This window comes from Notothenia rossii, assembly GCF_949606895.1.
Source record: "Notothenia rossii genome assembly, chromosome: 5".
Classification (NCBI taxonomy): Eukaryota; Metazoa; Chordata; class Actinopteri; order Perciformes; family Nototheniidae; genus Notothenia; species Notothenia rossii.
The window spans coordinates 33,425,552-33,445,654 of NC_136903.1; the positions used below are offsets into that span (position 1 = coordinate 33,425,552).

The 20,103-nt window shown below is 39.0% G+C and overlaps 1 protein-coding gene and 1 long non-coding RNA gene across 3 annotated transcripts in view; one reads left to right on the forward strand and one right to left on the reverse strand.

The window, feature by feature from the left end:
* Positions 1-2,085: 2,085 nt before the first annotated feature.
* Positions 2,086-13,936, reverse strand: LOC307040227. The gene is made up of 2 exons (XR_013808453.1): positions 3,877-13,936; positions 2,086-3,456 (listed from the first exon to the last, which is right to left on the reverse strand). It is a non-coding gene; the product is annotated as an uncharacterized lncRNA (long non-coding RNA).
* Positions 13,937-18,483: 4,547 nt separating this feature from the next.
* The window catches only part of LOC307040229 (spondin-1-like), a 143,883-nt gene continuing 142,263 nt past the window's right edge, over positions 18,484-20,103 (forward strand). For both annotated transcript variants that reach the window (XM_079682867.1, XM_079682868.1), the window contains exon 1: positions 18,484-19,036. In XM_079682867.1, the coding sequence (XP_079538993.1) occupies positions 18,811-19,036 (226 nt within the window). In that variant the 5' untranslated portion in view covers positions 18,484-18,810. The remainder of the gene's footprint in view (positions 19,037-20,103) is intronic.

Here is a 20,103-nt window from a genome sequence, read left to right on the forward strand (position 1 = left end):
CCGTGAAAACGCCAGCCAAGTTACAAATTATTCTGAATCCCGATGACACCAGGAAGCTAGTTCTGCCTAATGGAATTACAGAGACAATGGCGAAGCTTACTGATGAAGTCAGGAAAGTGTGTGAAATAGAGTCCCACAGTGACGCGTCCTAAAACCCGGAAGTAAACTCCTTCCGGTTCCCTCGACAAAAAAGCAATGCAATTTCTCCATTGGATTTTGGAAAATAGCTCGAAATAAGGTCTGTGGTTGACACACATTTAAGAGACGGATCAACGTTTTGTTCAGCCGGATCATAAATCTAATTGATAGATTTATGATGAATAGATTTATGATTCGAAAATTATAAAAGTAGGGTAGACATGTGGATATTATCCGGCTGAACAAAACGTGATCCGTCTCTTCAATGTGTTTCAACCACAGACCTTATTTCGAGCTATTTTCCAAAATCCTATGGAGAAATTGCATTGCTTTTTTGTCGAAGGAACCGGAAGTGGTAAAATTATGACTTACTTCCAAGTTTTAAGATGCGTCACTGTGGCACTATATAGGTGGACGTTTTAGAATGCAATATCAAGACAGAGACATTAGAGATGCACTAGTCAACCTGACATCCACGGCTGACCTTGAAGATTCGACAACTATCAAGGTCATCCCAATACCCGATGATGGTGTCCAAGAATACATCTTTACCATCTGTGAAGAAGCAGCATCTGCTCAATCAGACCATACTGACATCTTGTCCACACCCTCCAGCTCAGTCTCTACAATAACTCGTATCTGGTTGAAATTATTGAACTGACACAAAAGGCAACCTTGTTCAAAGATTGCAATGCTAGGGATTGAACTGCATTTTTCGTTGCTTAATTGTTTTGGCCTCTGTATGTTTCATTTGAAGTTAAAAAAGAATGTGAATTCACAGATTCTGGTAATGCTACGTAAACCCTTCTTAATGGCTAATACATGTTTATCTGAAGTTGTAATTAAGAGCTGTAGAAAAAAGTGTTTAAAAATGTTAAAAAAAACAAGATGTCATGCATACATTCTAGTCTTTTATTAAAAGGCAGCCAGGTTTAAACCAAGCGGCAAACTCTGTGGAAGAGCCGGGACTCCAATACGGAAGTGGCACACACTGCAGTTCATATTTTGGCCGATAGGGAATGACTGCAGAAAGGAGCAATTTCCATATAATAGACCCCAATGTTAAAATGCCCAACTTTACAGCAGAAAAAAACATGTTTCTACCCATGGATGCAATAAATATTATTATGAATATAGTTAGATTCCACCTTCGTGATTATGGATCTGTGAGTGAATGTTTTTCTAACACGACCCTTTTATTTGGTCTTAAAGTATTTGCATAAATTAGGGCGTGGTCACATTGAGTGACAGCTCTGTGAAGTGACTGCTGCTGCTAGCTTCTTGTCTCTCTGCTAGCTGCTCCGTGAAGCTAGCTACAGGCACTCTGCCTGTTCAGCTCATCCAGGGAACACAACTTGCCCCCGGCCGTGTTTGTTTCTTTCTTCATGCTTATATATCGGACTATTGTGACTCGCTCTGCGGTTGAAACAGACGGTGCATGAATGCGGTTTTGCGGTAAGTGAAGTTCGAGTACTTATTTATGTGTTAATGATTTTAATCAGCTACGTAATTAATGTTACGGCTTGGGTTAGCGTGTAAGCGAGTGGTAGCTACATCGGTGCTAACGATGCTAATAGTAGCCTCCAAGTTAAAATCATAGACTATATTTATAAAGGTTAAAACGAAATAGACAAGTGTTAAGTGGGATAATACTGTACAACAAACGGCTTCTGTTTGAGGTTCTTAAAATAAGGTCATCCTTGTAACTTAGAGAGATATTTTATTATGTAGGTAGGAACTGTATGCATCACTAAGGTTAATTTAAATTGGCTATGCTCAAGTATGTAGACAAGCTAATGTCGAAGTAGTGTATGTGAAATCAACCTCACAACAAGATGTGTGTGTATATTACAATTATTCATGTCATATTTCAAGATGATTACTTAGATATTACAATATGGTTGGTTGAGCTGGAGTTCATTATTGAGCTTACACGTTAACATCACAGTCATCTGAAAAACAAACCCAAACCTTGTTGTTTTTATGAATTGCATTACCAAATTGGTATCAAATAAACAGCAAGCATTGGTAGCACAACTTCCAAAGTTACAGTAAAATAAAAAGGACCCTGACTCGGACAATACACAATCCAACATGTTCAACAGAAGAGAATCAGTTATATTGTTTGTACACATGGTACTTTACACATATATCTGTTTGTTTAAGGTGTCCATGTGATGCAGACAGGCTGGACCAGAGAGTGTATTTTTTCATACTGTACAAAGAATCAAGAAAGTATTGACTTTAATACACTGATATACATTCCATTAAACAATAGATCACCTACACACCAGTGAAGTTGAGGGTTTTTTCTGTGCAAAAAGTTACATTTAGATGTTAACAAGCAATATGATTTTGTCAGCTTTCTAATTTAATGTATTAAAGGCAAAGATATTTAACACATAGTGAGAACTGCTACTATTTATCTCTCAATATTGTCTGTAAAAAACGTGGTAAAAGTTATTCTTTCAGTGAGACAACAGAGCAAGCTTCTACAGTTGCACTACGTTTTGATAACAGTTAAATATTTTGATAATAACATATATTTCAATGTGGATGAACTTCATATTTTTCATTCATAATCTGATTGTCTTTGTAGCTCACTGTTGAAATAAAAAACAAACATTACAATTACAAAATAATTATATCTACAGCCCCTAAACACACAAACACACCGCTTTCTTAAATAACACACTTGTTCTGCAATAATATGTTTTATGTTTCCTGTAATTTTTGTTAGGAAAGGACATGCCTGAAAGACGAGACATTTTCTCCTTCTCTGAGGGTCAAGAAGAACATCCAAGAGGAAAATTAAAAGCTGATGCTATGAGATTTTAGGACCAGTACACTAAGAAACTATTTTTATTGTAAAAACAGTCAGCTGATCGAATGCACCTATTTCCACATCTACACTCCATCAGCTGATTATTTTTATTTGCCTCGCTTTATGAGCTTCACATCACTTGTACCTCAGAGTTTGCAACGTCACAAATAAATGGGGCCAATCTTCAGTCAGAATAATGGACAAAAGGAGTGCAAATACAAATACAATTGATTGAAATGTGAAACAAAACTTAATCAAACACGTTTTAAATAAAAAGCACATATGGACAGAAGGTGTAAAACTATTAAAGTAAACACATTTAGTCAAATAAAGTGACAGACTAGGACTGTGCAGTTGGTATCAGCTTTGCCCAGCATGGGCTCCTCCATCAGTCCTCTCCAGGCCAAACCAACAGAAGGACGTCCATCAAACGGAGGTTTCTCCCTGAAGTCTCAGCAGCTCTCTGGACACCACGATGTCTCAATCCGTCCACACTGAATATGAGAGGGGGAAAATTAAAATAACAAATGCTTTAGACAATAAAAAACAAAGTTGACTGTTGAGTTGCTCAATTTTTTTAGATTGTCAATACTATTACTGTATAACTAATGTATCAGGTGAAGAGGCACATTCAAATAAAGATTGGTCTTTAAATACATGTTGTCTTTTGAATTGTTTGTCTAAAGTCAAGGATCTAGAACTGGTACTTATTTTTAATGATACAGTCTGTTAAATATGTTCTTTATTCTCGCGTCCAGGAGAGAAGCTTTAAAATTAGACTAAATGGAGTCTCTGAGAAGATTCAAATGGGATACTTTAATTAAAAAAGGCGCGGTAGTGTTACAGACAGAATATTGTTCAGGCAGAAAACAGCTGTGATCTGGCTCTTATGAGCAAGAGAAGAGAGAGAATACCTCGTCCGGTGCTGCTATATATATCCTCTGCTGGCTCCTCCCCGCCAGCCGGCTCGCCTCGTCTCTAATGTCCGTTGTTGCATTTAAACAGAGGATTGGTACTTTTCACATTCAACATATGCTTAACACGCCTTTTCTCCTCATATTCTCTTTCATCACTTTTCATGTAACACATTCTAAACGCTGTAATCAATACTCTAAAAAATACAGAAAATACTTCACGGCTGGTTTGGTTTCCGCTCATTCCGGATGTTGTCACATGCTACTCTCGTCTGTAAACAATAATGTATTCAAATAAACTGTACCTTCATTTAATATTCAGCATGGTAGTATCTCGACATCTATAGTTGTAGTGTTAAATCATTAGGTTTCGGTTTACACCACTCCATATCATTTCGCTACTAAATTCACCTCTTCAGGAAATCGTATATTAGCTACATGCTCAATGCTAACCGGAGATGAAGGATTTTCAGAATAAAAGCTTAACTGGTTGTGCACGAGAATTTCAGTTTTTTTCAGTATAAATCAGCATTTTAACTGATGGCATGTTTAAACTAAATTATGCCATAAAACATTGATTTTAATTTCTAACAGTCCCTCCTTACACACCTAAAAGGTGTGTATAATACTGAAATCAATGAGTTCTTCATCTGAACTTCGCATAGTACATAACTCATATTACAAACATACAATCTAAATGGAATGGTTCAATAGGCTTAACTTTACAAAAATACAAAATAAATGATTTGCCTGTGCTCAAACATAAACGTTTTTTCTTGTGCATAACTTCTAGTGTTTACATTCAATATCATTCTTCAAAATAGCAGCAATGGCTTGGTATCAGAACATTTCTTCCTCCCTCCTTTCACAGAAACCGTTCTCATACCACGCTCAGTGTTAAGGCACTTGTTTTTACAAAGTGAAAAGAAACAAACCATTTTAGAATAGCAATGATTTATACAACATGAAATCTACCATATTAGAATAGTATAAAATAATAAAGTCAAATAAAATGGACTATCTTAGAATAGTGTAAAGTTAATTGGAATAATAAAAATATACTATCTTGGAATAGTGTGAAGTAAATTGAAATGGATTCACTCCATTTTAGCATTTTAATTTTGCTCACTTCTTCACATGATTTCATCATTTAAAGAATCACATCGGCTGGACATTCATTGATCAATCTCATCTCCGAACATCCATATCATTTAAAATAACTCATCATTGTCATCAACATCTGTATACGGGGGTTGGTCGTCTTGTTCTGCTAGCATTTGTAACTGTCTCCTCATGAGAAATGTACCCTCCCTCCTTTCATACCATTTAAGGTATGAAAGTAATATGTTCTCTAGAAGGGGCCGTTGTGCGTTCTACTCTGGGGTACGGCATTCTAGACAGTCATTTCTGGGAGAAGATTTTGGTCAGTTACAACAGTTGTAGAATTTCATCACTTAAAAGTTCCTACTCAGTACCTTTGGGTGGTCTGTTCTAATGCAGTGATAAAGTCCCTGAAATGGTGTGAAAACCGGTGGAATATCAATAACGCATTATACTAATTTATTTTCAATTATGGTCTACTTAAATAACTATGCTAACCCCTTTAACAGTGTGTGGAACCTTGGGTGCCCAAGCATGTGATAATTACTCCCTCCTTTAACAAGGATTTTAAAAACAGAAGTCATTTCATTTAATGGTTTGTAGTTCAATTCCAGAATTTACACTTATGGCAGGTATGTTTCTCCTTTAAATAACATCTCTAAATGTCAGGTCATCTGGTGAATGGATGACCATTAGGAGCTGGTGGCGCTTGTCTTTTAAAACTCATACTCTGGTGCCGTGCGATCCCTCTGAAGCTGCAAGTAAGATTTAAAACATCTGCAGGGTGGGTCGAGCGACCCCTTCTCCCTGAACGATATTTGTTGTAAAATATGCACCATCACAATGAGTGATCCAAGGCCCCACATGTATTACTCCCAATTATATTAGTTTTTTTTAATTAAAATGTGCAATCTCTCTTTGCCCAGTGTCTTTTCAAAACTCTACATCTTGGACGAAAAACAAATGTTATTTCCACCTTAATCTTCCCTCCTGATAACCATGCTACAATGGATAAATCAATACTCTAGATTGGAATATTATCTTTGGCTTGGTACTAGCTCTACCTTTAACATTTTCCATACAAATAAAGATTTGTCTGCTTTTATAGAGTGGTTACTAAAACCATCCCTTTAAACTGTAGGTCTATACTGTAACAAGTTAAATCTTCCCCAAATTCAAACATGAATAAAAAACTCTTAAAGAATAATTTGTTCTTGTGATGAAAAGATTGAATAATATGTTCTACCCTCAGTGTGTTTTTAGGGTTATTTAATAGTTTCCTCTTTTTTTTCTTTATAAATTCACCAATTGATTAATTCATGGCTAATAAATATTTTTCTTTACGTATTTCTCGTTGGTGAATAAGTGTGTTTATGTGTAAACTCACTCACTCCCGTTTTCCTTCTCTCCCCCTCTGGTTGTCAAGCCACGGCCCCCTCACGTTCTGCCGGACCATGCCAACTCCTCCGTCCTTTCCTCTCCTCCGTCCACCTTCTCCTCAGTCCATCTGCTCTTAGATCCTTCCGCTGTAACTCTTTTGAGTGGCCCAACTGCTTTGCATTTCTTCTCCTCCTTTACAGTCTCTACTGGTTGCATGGAGGGCGTATTCCGCTCTCATGTCCCACACTCTGCTCTTGTGCCCAAATCTTGTGGCTGGAACTTCATGTCCTGTGGGGGACCGATGAGTGTGCCTTTTTATGTCACCTGTAGTTCTGGATTCCACAGGTGGAGATGGTTCAGCTCTGCTTCTCTGTCTGTTCGATGGAGAAGGAGGAGTCTTCCGTGGTGAGGTCTTTTGTCTGCTTGGAAGTTTGGGTCGTAGCGGTCTGACAGGCGGATAGATAGAGAGAGAGAGAGATCTCGGGACGCATTATCTATAGTTAATTCACTAACACACTTGAGGTAAAATAAATCCAACCTTTTCCACTCTATTTTACTATCTATCTTAGTTGTTAAATGTCATCTAAACACAATTCATGTCTACTAATAATTGTACCATATCCCTAAACATTGCTTTCACCCACTGTAACATGTTTACTCCAATTAACTCTTTCAGGAAACCATTTTCTTCTATAAATTTAAATACCTACATGTTTCAAGCACCACATATTTCACACACTATAAAAGAACGTCTCCATATTTTCTCCATCACTTTAAATCTCACTGTTATCTAGAACCGTAGTAACTTTTGTGACTGGACATATCTGCAATGTCGCCGCTGGGGAATCTTATTCATAGAGTTTGTACATACAAAGCTGTACTTGTGGGTTAGTAGCCTGTGTCTAACAATCATTTTCAATAATTGTGCTCAGGTCACCAATCGGTTGTTCATAGCTTAACAGGGGGTGTTTCTGGTACGGACTAAAACATGGATTCAGTGTATTTAGAGATTCCCCTAATCTGTAAATCCCCATCACTTACATATCCCGATCACTTAAACCCATCTCATCATTTGATACAAGAACTGCATATAGGGGGGTGAATCATCTTGATTATAACCGCCTCTTGTTTGGGACAGAGTATTTCTAACTCCTCCTCTTGTTGCTCAGCTGATCTTTTGGCTCTGGGGATAAGTGAAAGTCTCTGAAACACAGCTGGAGTCTTGTTAGTGATATGGGCATTCTCTATGAGTGAACTAATGGTTCCATGTTTTACTTGATATTGTACTCCCCTTCCAACCAGAAAGGTGCCAAGTGTAATGAGCACAATCAACAATGCTATTCTGACTCTTATCCCTAGGGGACCCCACAATTGGTTTGGCTTTGTTCTTGTCATCATCTCTATTTTATCCCTGGTTGTGTCCATTACAGAATTTAAATAATGAGTACAACAATAACATATACAAAAAATTGGACTCTTTTTCAGATGTAAAACAAAAAATAGGTTTTCACATTAATGTACAATCTATAAAAATCTATAGACAATTTGTCTTTTGAGCTGTTTCTATCTTTATCTTATTTCTATTTATTGTTTTGTTCCAGCTCTGCCAAATCAGTCCTTACTCCCAATAATGTTCTGGAAGTTGCCAGTGAAGGGTGACAATGTGTGAGGTGGTGTCAATTTGCTCCTTTTTCTTTACCTTTAAACCGGAGCGCGTGTGAAGTTTGTTACAACTTTTCACGCTTCCGTCCACCGGGGATGAGCCCACTGTCTTTTGTGAACTTTCACCCTCACCCATTCACCTGGCCGAGGAGTCTCTTCTGGTGTCTCGTCTGGTATCTCTGTAGTTTTCCTAGCCTGCTGTGTAGACAAAACTTGCATAATATTACTCAGAGTTCTGACATATTCATCCACTTCTATTTGTCTAATATCTAAAACTGGACCACTCCTTCCTTGGAGAAGGCCCAAGCTTTGGCATACCTCTTGTTGTTATGAGACCTATTGTTGACTACATGTTATTATTTATCAACTACAACGTCACTGAAATCAACATATCTGTATAATCATGACACTCCCTCCTTTGAGCATAAAATGCTCAATTAATATTGCATTGATTACCCTATTATGAACAGGACATGTAAAACACATAACGTATGATTAAATAAATTATAACTTCTCCGTGTACCCACAAGGGGTCCAAAAATATCGTATGATGTATGGCTTTCTGATGGCATAAATGCATATTCACCATTTTTTTTCCATTAGCACTTCTAATAGTTTACTTGATCAATAATGGCTTTTGTCATGGTATTATGCATTTGTTGCGACAAAAAACAATACCCCTGATGTTGCTAATGCGTCTCAATAATTCTAGGATTAGAGGATTGGTTGACAGTGTTGAACTAACATATTATAAAATAATATTTCTCCAAACTGGAGGGAAAATATGAACTATTCTCACAGAGTGACCTGCATGAAGGGCTGGTGCCCCTCACTCAAAATGAGATATTGCCTTACGCACTACACTATAAATCAGTAAAGTTACTCAAGAATAAATAAATAAAGACTGATTCTTGAAACTGTTGTAAAAACCCTACAACTTCTTCATCCAAGCTCTTAATCAGTGTTATGTTATTTAATCTGCGGCTCATGCCTTAAAACAGATGCTTCAGACCGATTATAAAATTGTGTTTATGAGAAAAATGTAATCTGACTCCATAAATCACATAATTTGTTTGATTAAAAACTGCACTTCTGGCTAAGAATAAATGAAGTTCCCCTTTAAACACAGCCCCGGTCTTCTGACGGGGTCTATCTATGTACTGGCTGGAAAATGTTGGGCCAGTCTCTGTCGCTCCGTCACAGTTCTCCCGCTAACATTCACTCTCTAGTTCAGCTGGGTTCTTGTTGACTTCTTCACTGGTTTGAGACAAGCGACCCTATCGGACACCTCCCTTTGTAGCCAGACTTCACCACAGCAGAATCAAGTTTCTGTTTTCAGGTCTGGACAGCTTCACGTCAGGTGTATCGCCGCCCCTTGCATATTTTGGGTGGAAGCCCGTCTTCTTAACCTCACTAGTTGTGTGGACACAATAGTTTTCTGTGTGGGGGAACAACATCACTCGTAATGTATTTTCCTTCTCATAATTACAAAAATAGTCTGCTAAATGTTCTACTATTTCTTAATCTTCTACTACTCTGTGGATGCTTTATGTGTAAATGCAATATTCTACTCACTATCTTTTAAATAACATTCAACCTCTCCCTCCTGTGGTGACATATGTGGCTCTATGTAGCTGGATTTCAAAATACTCTACTGCTGAAGATGCATCACCTGATGGTCTGGTCCTCTAAGCTTCCTCATTGTTGTGGTTGATACCAGGCTGTCAGTGGCATTTGGTTCATGTTTGGAAATCCTGTACGTCTTTGACATCTCTGGGACCCCCTGCCTCCGTCGTCATCATGGATACTGCATGGTGGGCCGTTGTTTGGTGCATGTGGTGGGTATTTCATTTGTTGTTGTGGACAATCTCTAGCCCAATGGCCCAGCTGATTGCATATGTAGCATCCCTCGAACCGGAGAACTTTTCCTCTGCCTCTGCCTCCTCGGAAACCTCCTGGTTGTTGGTTCTCCATCTGATTCTCTGGCACTATCTGAGATTCAACTGTTTGAGATGTCTGCCCTGCATTCTCTGGTTCTTCCTGAGCTTGAATTGTTGGAGGAATCTGCCCTGCCTTCTCTGATGTAGCTGCCATTTGCCTTGCTGCTTTCTTGTTTTTATTAGCTTCGGTATCTTTCTCAGCTATTTGTATCTTCAAGAGTCTTAGTTGTAATGTTTTAATTTCTTCGTCTTTTTCCCTCTGGGTTGCTTGGTATTTCATATCGTGGTAAATGAGATGTTGTCTCCATTCTTCAATGGGTATAGCGTCTAATGCCACCACATCTCCCAGGCTTGCCTGCACTGATTGGTGAAGGGCGTTACAGTTTTTCTCAATTGCTAAACCCACTATTTAGAATCAAAATTCATTTCTTCAAAACAAGAACAGAGCCATCTAAACAGAAACACACTTGCCATAACTCTGAATATCTTTTGCAAAATGCACTTACATGACCAAAACTGAAAATACTGGTCACAAAAAAGAATAAGTCGATCTAAACAGAACAAATTGTCCTCTAATGAGACAAATGTGTTTTCATAACTGAAACTCCGGTCACCATAATAACCCATTCTACCATAACAATATACATTTCTTGCAAAGTGCTCTAAGGCACTCAAAACTAAAAATACCCCTTTCAAAACCAGATATCTTCTCCAAAAACAAACATTTGTCAGCTCATTAGAAGACTATTTGAACAGTCATTACTAAGTGGCACACTAAATACTGACTACAATCATCAATACACAAACCTCAAGCTATCGATATTGGAAACTGAACGGAAAACTGACAAGTTGGGAGAAACAAACTTACATATAGGAAAAACAGTGTGTTACTGTAACTATGTCATTGTTTTTATGTCTCATTTTCAGTAGAGCACCGTAACAGAAACAAAAGATGAATAGCAATACACTGGAAAAAAAATAACATGGGTAAATGATGTAAATCAGCAGTAAAGCAGAGAATGAGATCTATATAGCTTTACTGATCTGCTCTTTGCCGTCTGTCTGGCCACATAGCCTCATCTACGTCACAGCGTATGTCTTCCCTTGCAAGGCAGCGTGGGAAATATCTCCTTGCGTGTCGACACCACCCTTGACAAACATCTTACTGAAGTGAGGGAGGTCTTTTATAGGATTCTCACTAATTACAATTACTATAGGAAATTCATTGATGTCAGCTGTGAGCAATTCATTTACATGGAAGTGAAGTACTCAATTCGCCCCAATACAAAAAAAAACATTTCTCAATGTGCAAAAAGGAAAAGACCACAATTACTGACTGTAAAAATGTTGTATCAGCTATAGCTAATCCTCCCCATATGAACATCTCAAAGAGCTATGCAAGTCATATCAACACTATTATAGCTTTACCGGCACCATTTAAAAAAATATTTTAAGTACAGTCATGCAAATTCTATCTTGTAAATGTTTTCAATGTAACATCATTACTGTAAGGTATACAGTACATTCCATGGAGTTACCTTTTTCAATGGGGTGATTGACTGATAACAAGTGTTAATATTTTGCACATCAAGTGTCAATTAGTGTAGCTATGGTCTAAGTTTATGAGGAAGTGTTATCCACTGTGAGAAGATTATTTTTGTTTTGTAGACATGAGTTACACAAAAGATTTTTGATCTTTGTGTAGAGAATTGTAACTTCAGTTAGAGAATTGTGTGATCTGTTTTGCAAAACACTGCTTAGCATCTGCATTTTGTGTGATATCAATGATAAATGGTATACTGTTGTAGAGAAATGGTTTTCTGTTTCGATGGCTGTGCTGTTGGTTTGATGAAAGGAATTTTGATTCTAAATAGTGGGTTTAGCGATTGAGAAAAACTGTAATGACCGCGTTCTTCCACAGCATTACAACAGACGGTGAAACGTCATGTCGTTCTCCAGTGCAGTCCTCCCACACTCCTTCACATCTCTTCAGGAAGGCATGCATGTCTTCCCTCGGTTCTTTTCTCAGGCTGTTGAGGGCAGGTAAACTCTGTGTTGTTGGGTAGATTTGACGAATGGCAGCCCAATACCTCAACCTGACTTTGTTGAAGGAAATGTAATCTGGAGAGTTGGTGCATTTGGCCTTGGAATCTATTGCTCTCACTTCAAGTCGTCCTTCAATCCGTCCGAGCAGGGCCCTCATGTCTCCCAAGCACAGGTGGTATTGGGCAGCGTATCTGTCCAGATCATTCACCCACTTCTGACCTCCTTTCGTGAGTGGAGGTAGCTTTGCCACTAATGCTTCCATGTCTCTGTGAGTCCATGATTGGCATTTCAATCCTCCTTCTCCAGCCGCTATCTGTCATGTAGGGAGGAGGCGCATCTGTCAGGCTTGGAAGGAGCTTTGAAGGTTGGATTACTGGAGCTTCTTCTGTCTTTTCTTTCTTATCTTCCTTTGCTGTGAGCTCTGCTCCTCGAGCCACATACATGCTGTTCGTTGATTCTTGGCTGACATATTTTAGATGGAGTACCAGACTTGTAACTCTAGATTTTCTTTTTTCAGCTCTGTTCATAGCGCTTTTAGCAGGTCCATACCAAGGGGGTTGTCCGGCTTTGATCCATGCGTGTTGCTGTTGCAAGTATTCTCCATTCTCATAGTCAACTACAGCTTTTCTATGGGCTTTCGTTGGTCCAGTCTGATCATCTGTTGGAAACAGTCCTCTCGTTTGCCACTGTTCCAACAGTTTCTCCATGTGGTTCCATGTCTTTTGTCTAAGATTTGGAACTGTTATAGCATCTGATCTGATTTTTATCCTTCCCTTGATATCTGCTGTTGAGCCTGGCTCTGCGTCTAGTCTCAACTTAGTTTGTTTTGGTGACATGTTCTCTAATTGTTTATTAACTTATCAAAGATGAAGCAATAATCTTTTGACTAGCACCTTCGTTGCTGTTCGTCCGAACTTTAAATCAGTTTTTTTTTTTTTGCTCAAGGTTTTTTTATTTTTTTTTATTTAAGTTATAGATTTTTTTTTTTTTTTTTTTAAAGTTTCAGGTAAAATATTAATAAAGTTAATTAATATATAAAAATTATGCAAAATTAATAAATGAAATGTTAAAATAAAGTTGTACCGTGTATGGTTTTGACTTTGAAATATGAATATGGTTCAAATCCAAATCTCCTGTGTACATTGCTTACCGAAATGTATGAAATTATGCTAATGTCACTACTTGTGTTAGCTTCAATAAATTGGTGTTTGAAAAAGTATTATGTAAAGTTTCTTCTCTTATAATTAGAAACCACTTGCAATTCTATCTTGGCGATCAAGCATGTGTTTATTTATAACACTTAAAATTATACTTCACAATGTCATGGTGTTTCTTCTATTTGTGTAATAATTCTGTACTACCACCAGAGTGCGCTATTTTAATTTCCAGCTTAATCCACTAGGGCAGTGGTTCTCAACCTTTTTACACCAAGTACCACCTGAGAAAATAGTTGGCTCTCCAAGTACCACCATATGACCAATGTTAAAATACAGTCCATGCAGGACTCAGAGGCAAAACGTGTTTTTTCTCTCACTCACTCACAAACTCACTCACTCTCTCACTCTCTCACTCTCTCACTCACTCTCTCTCACACTCTCTCTCACCACAAGTGAGAATATAAAGAACAAAATAATAACTTATTCTCACACAACAAATGTCAACTGTACACACATGTCATTTCCTGGACCTATACCAAAGTTTGAATGTAGGCCTCCTGCAACAACCTACATCGTAACAGAAAATGTCCTATTGGGAATTTAGTTCCACAATAATAATGAAAGCCTCCAGGAGCAGATGAGCCTAAGGGCTAATAGCTCATCTTCAGTCTGCTGATGTTTGCTATTGCCATTTCTGTGGTGGCAAAGTAAAAAGGAAAAGAAAAAAGACAACAATTAAGGACAAGTGTGTGCTTTTTCAGCATTTGACCTCGGTCACAGCCTTTGCTCCATTATTTCATCACAGCCTTCGCTCCATTATGATTATTTATTATTAATAACTTCCATTATTTGAGCCTTCTTCCTGAGTCACTTCAGTAGTATTATTCATCCCGCTTCCATCACATTAGTATGCATAAAAAAGTGACAGGTCACACCTCCCCCCATTATGCAAATTAGCTAAGTCCCGCCTCCCTTTCATCGAGGTGTGAGATCTCAAGTAGGTGTGATATCCCAAGTAGGTGTGAGATCCGTCGATAGGAGGGGGTTGATGTGTATTCACAGGTGTGAAAAGCCCCCACTGTTGCGCCTTATGGTGTATCATAAAAAAAAATTCAATCACATTAGTATGCATAAAAAGTGACAGGTGGGCCCGCCCCCATGTCTATTAAAACAAAATGCCGCTTCCATCACATTAATATGCATAAAAGTGACAGAAGGGCCCGCCCCAATTATGTGATGTCAGAAGACCGAGGGGGTGGAGTGAGATAAAAAAAAAAAAAAACCCATGCAGATAAAAAGCCAGTCATTTCCAATCATCAAGTCATCTTTCCAAAAATAAAAAATGTCCAAAAGACACCTCGATATGGGTTTAATCAGCGAGACGCCTGTAACAACTTACCGCCATGCAGCTCATGGTTTCAAAACAGAGATTGGAATATGGGTTTCAAGATATTTTGCATGTCATGCATAAACACGGTGTCATCTTTTCCTTGAAACTGACGTGCTGCCCGTTTTACAAAACAAGTTATTTTTCTGCTTCTTCATTCTCTGAATTTTCCTCCCCCGTCCCTCTTCCTTCAGCCAGCACAACAAGAATCAAGGTGGATCTGTGAAATGAAACACCTCTTCCCAAAGCGTGACTTCCCTATTGAGAGCATGCGTCTAGGGCAGTAGGGTCTAAACCAATTGGCCAGATAAACTAACATGCAGAACGTATGGTATGTTTGAAGACTAACCATTTATCCAGTTCAAGCTGTCTTTAAGATGTGACAATGCGCTCTGACTATCCCCCGTAAAATCGTGACAAACTATTACTTATTCTTAAATTTGACCTCTTGCTGCTTGGTTGAAAATGATAGATGAAAAAATAACTTTAAAAAAAAAGACTCAAACAGCGAGGGACATTATACTGGTGAAAAAACTCTCAACGACGATGTTTAGTAAACGATCAATCAAAATCGAAGGATCCAATGTATTTTTAAATGGAGCAGAAATAGAACTAGTCTCCCAGTGCAAGTATCTTGAACAGGGAGTGTCATATTGGAACTCGCACTTGACTTTTTAAGAAACATATCCAGAAAGTATCCAATACCATTAAATTCAACTTGCAACATTTTAAACAAATTAGACCTTTTTCTTAACTGTCAATGCTGCAAAGTCATACCTCCACTGTATGATTCTATCCCACATTGAATACTGTTTTATAAACTGGTCGTTTGCTTGTGCCACTTACCTGAAACCCATAGAACAGCTGTTCAAGAGAGCTATCCAGGTGTTTGACAGAAAGCCACAGTCATACCACCACTGTACCATCCTTGAAAATCACAATTTCTTGAGTTTTTGACAATTTTATGTCTTTTAAAAGTATGTGTTTTTAAAAAAATAATATTTACATGGGCTGGCCCCCCTCCCCTTGGGGGAATTCATCCACAGAAAACACACTGGACGCAGCACTAGGTCAGAAACCAGAGGAGACTGTGAAGTCCACCACAGACGGACCACCTTTGGACAAAATGTCCTCTCCATTAAAGGCAGCTCATTGTGGAATAACCCCCAACTGAGATACGGGATTGTCCCACTCTCAATAGTTTTAAAGGTCAACTTAAAGAATGGTTGAGCAACAAACAGACGTGTAATCACTGTTAAATAAATGCACTTTAACACAGGGGTATCTCCTCTTGCACTTTATGTAGCGCTTTTATCTTATCTTGCACTTTATATATCATAGCTGCTACATTGTACTGCCATGTGGTAAATGCTTGTATGCTGCTCATGCTCTTTCTAGATATCATGTATTTTATTTTTGCTGTATATATATATATATATATATATATATATATAAATGTCATGTTCTTATATTCTGTATGTGACGGGACTACAGATGGAAATTAGCTCAAAGCTAAAATCCGGCTCATTTACACTTGTAAGCATTATTTTTGTTTTAAAGTGTTCATCAATGTGCACTACGGTAGCCCTGAAAAAATTAAACATTAAAATATGTTATCGATGTCCCCAATCCCAGTTTGTTTTGGGAATAATTGCGATGTTTACTATGTTTTGGTAGCTCTTAACAAAACAGAATTTTTGTAAAAGACTGTGACTCTAAAAGGCAAGTTTGTGATTTTAACACTGTTTCGATGAAACAATACATTATACAATATTACGACTTTTTGCCATATTTTTAACACAATATACTTGTACCTTTTTTTTGTTGAGGTTGTACGGCTTCAAAAGATATTTTGCATGTCATGCATAAACACGGTGTCATCTTTTCCTTCAAACTGACGTGCTGCCCGTTTTACAAAACGAGTTATTTTTCTGCTTCTTCATCCTCTGAATTTTCCTCCCCCGTCCCTCTTCCTTCAGCCAGCACAACAAGAATCAAGGTGGATCTGTGAAATGAAACACCTCTTCCCAAAGCGTGACTTCCCTATTGAGAGCATGCGTCTAGGGCAGTAGGGTCTAAACCAATTGGCCAGATAAACTAACATGCAGAACGTACGGTATGTTTGAAGACTAACCATTTATCCAGTTCAAGCTGTCTTTAAGATGTGACATTGCGCTCTGACTATTTCCCGTAAAATCGTGACAAACTATTACTTATTCTTAAATTTGACCTCTTGCTGCTTGGTGGAAAATGATAGTTGAAAAATAACTTTAAAAAAAAAAGACTCAAACAGCGAGGGACATTATACTGGTGAAAAAACTCTCAATTATACAGATGACTCCCCCTCCACTCAACGCAATAAGTCCCTCCCTCCACTCAACAAAGCATCTAAAACTAAGGACCCCACTAAGACGACAGTTTGAAAACTAGCTATGGATCTGAGAAAAAACAAGTCTCCCCCCCCCCACGAGTTAATAAAGCGTGGCCTCGTTTTGTGTGTGTGTGTGTGTGTGTATGTGTGTGCGTGTGTGTGCGTGTGTGTGTGTGTGTGTGTGTGTGTGTGTGTGTGTGTGTGTGTGTGGGGGGGGGGGCATTTGTTTATGATAGTATCGTTCGATCCGGTGCACTCCGGCAGGACTATAGCACATCGGGATTAAGATTAAACGAATTTCTTTCACTTGGGAATACACACACATAACTATGGAGAACCCGATTTGTGTAAATTACTGTTCGTGGTAATTTGAAAACAAATGCCGGTGGTGTCGGACACACACAAACACACCGAACACGCACACACAGAGCGGAGCTGAGCACAATAACACACACACATCATGCGCCCCGGTGACATCACATCTCCTCCATAAAATGAGGGGGAATACTCTGGTAGTTCGATGTATGTATAGGTGTGTGTGGTTAAACGTAGCAGCCTCGATCTCTATTCAGCTGTTCTAATGAAGGGAAACGCAGTGAAGTAAACAGTAAAAGGCACAGCTCTTTGCAGCTGGTGCTGCTCTTCTCAGATTCTGCTGAGTTACACGTTACTGCCTCCAGTGCCCTGTACGACGAAGCCAGTTCAAAAGACCCTGGATATGTTTGGTTTACCCGGCTTAACTAACCCTAACACACGCAATGTCGCTAAGCGATACGAAGCTGGTTATCAACTCAGTAAATCAACAAGGGTTTCTCTGTCCGGCTGAGAGCGCGTTCACCTGAAAGGGACGAGGTTAGCAACATTTGACCAATCACAAACATGGAGACGCGTGCAGCGTCATACTTCATGAATGAATATTGTAAATAGCAAATCCTGCTTCGTATATTACAGGCCACTGGTGCCGCAGAGATTTCATAAAGTGAAGGAGGTTTGGTTTTCCTTCTATAAAACAGCTGTGGGCCGCAGATACTGTGAGTCACGGACAGGAATCCCTCAATTTAAATGTATCGAAGCCACGCTTTATTAACTCGTGCGAACGCTTTATTAACTCGTGCGAACGAGAAAGTAAAACGTGGCCACGTTTTATTTATTTTTCTCTCAATGAACCCTGCAGGGCTCCGTAAATATATTTTACTTGACTCAAATTAATTTTTTGAGGTCAACAAATGAATTTGGAATAAACTAAAAAAATGTGCTGTATCAAATTGGCAAACTTTTTTCAAGTTAGTCCAAAGTATCAATTTTCTCAGTGTAGATTTTGCAGTAGCAGATTCGCAGATGCAAGCAGCAAAAGAAAGAGAGGCAAAAAAATAGAGAGATCATCTTCCGGTTGATAGAGATCACATTATATCTTGCAAGACAAGGCTTGGCCTTCAGGGGTAGAGATGAAAGGGGGGGGGAGGTGCCTTTTTCCAGTTTAGAGCAATAGCCCCTCCAAATGTCTGTGCACGTCCCTGGTATCAGGGGAGGGCTGGCTCTTACAGCGCGGAGCTCCAGTTTGGTTCTTCCCTCGCTCAAGTCTAGTCAAAGAGACAGCCGCCTCACTTATTAGGCGCCCCCTCCCCTCCATCCCCGCTGCTGCCAGACTCTCTATCTACACCCACACACTGATCCTGGACCAGCATCAGCTCCTCTCTTCTCTCCGCACCGCTTCACCGTGGTGCACCCCGGACGCGCTCTTCCTCTCCAGTTCAGGATGGACTTGTCTCCTTCTCATCTCCTCTAACACTGACTTTGACGCTGCTGCAGTTTGGTGGGAGTTCCTCTGGAAAAGGGCTGAAGCAGCCTCTCCACTTATTTTTGATCAAACTCCACACTGCGGGCTCCGAAATGGGAATGTATCTACATGTGCTGTTTTTGCAGTACTATTTCCTAACGAGTTTGGTTTGCAACGCCGTCGCTTTCGTGGAGGAGCCCTCCGGAGGAAGGTCGGACGGGTACTGCGGGCGGATCCTCCGGGCGCAGACGCAGGGGACCCGGAAGGATGGGCACCATGAGTTCAGGCTCCGAGTGGAGGGGGACCCGGAGTCCTACCAGCCAGGCAGCACCTACAGAGGTACGGTCCTTCTGACCAATCAGTGCGTAAACTTGTGGAGCGTTTTGCAAGTTGGTAAACATGGCATATGTATTCCAAATGTAATATTAATTGTATTATATTTCCACAAACCTTGAGTAGCCTACGTCTAACCGACTTACATTGCAATTAATAGCCATATCTTTAAAGTGCAACTTCCAGTCAGTCTGCCTCCTCTTTCCGGAGCTGGGAGAAGTAGGCTACTTCAGTAGAAGTAGAAGTACCAGAGTGTAGGAATACTCTGTTACAAGTACAAGTCCCGCATTAAAAATGTTACTCAAGTAAAAGCACATGAAAAATGTAAGTACCAAAAGTAGTCGTTCTGCAGATTGGTCCGTTTCAGAACAATATATGTTTTATAATTATTGATAATGAAAGTGTTATCAAAGCTGGTAAAGGTCCAGCTAGTTTTAAGACTTTGCACACTGCAGGCGGGTGAATTTACTCCAGGTGGAACTAAAGTCTGATTTAAGACTTGATTATATTTCACATCCTTAAATCTGTAAAGTAACTGAAGGTATTAAATAAATGTAGTGAAGAAAAAGTACACAATTTAACTCTGAATTGTACTAGTAGCATAAAATGAAAATACTCAAGTAAAGTACAAGTACCTCAAAATTACACTTAAGTACAGTATTTTAGTTAATGTACTTAGTTACTTTCCACCCTTGCCTCTTTCACAGTGTCATTATTGCAGGAGGTCCTTAACATGTGTTTCTGGTACAAGATATACAAATCAAACCGTGAGGAATGTCAATGGTCCAGGATAAAACAAGAACTGTATGAATACATGGTGTAAAAAAATGGATCAAAAGGACAAAAACAAAAAAACATTTACTTGCTAAATTAGACAGTAAAAATATAATTCGCAATACCCAAATTTAGATTGAAGTTGAATACTTTTGTGCATTGTTTCAATAGAGGAGAGTTGTGGTTTGTAAGGCTACTTCGTTTTTTAACGACCAACCTGCATTCACTTCCTCTCCTCACACACAGACAGTGTTGGAAGAAGAGCTTGTATTTAGTGAAAGTAGTAAAACCAAAGTTTG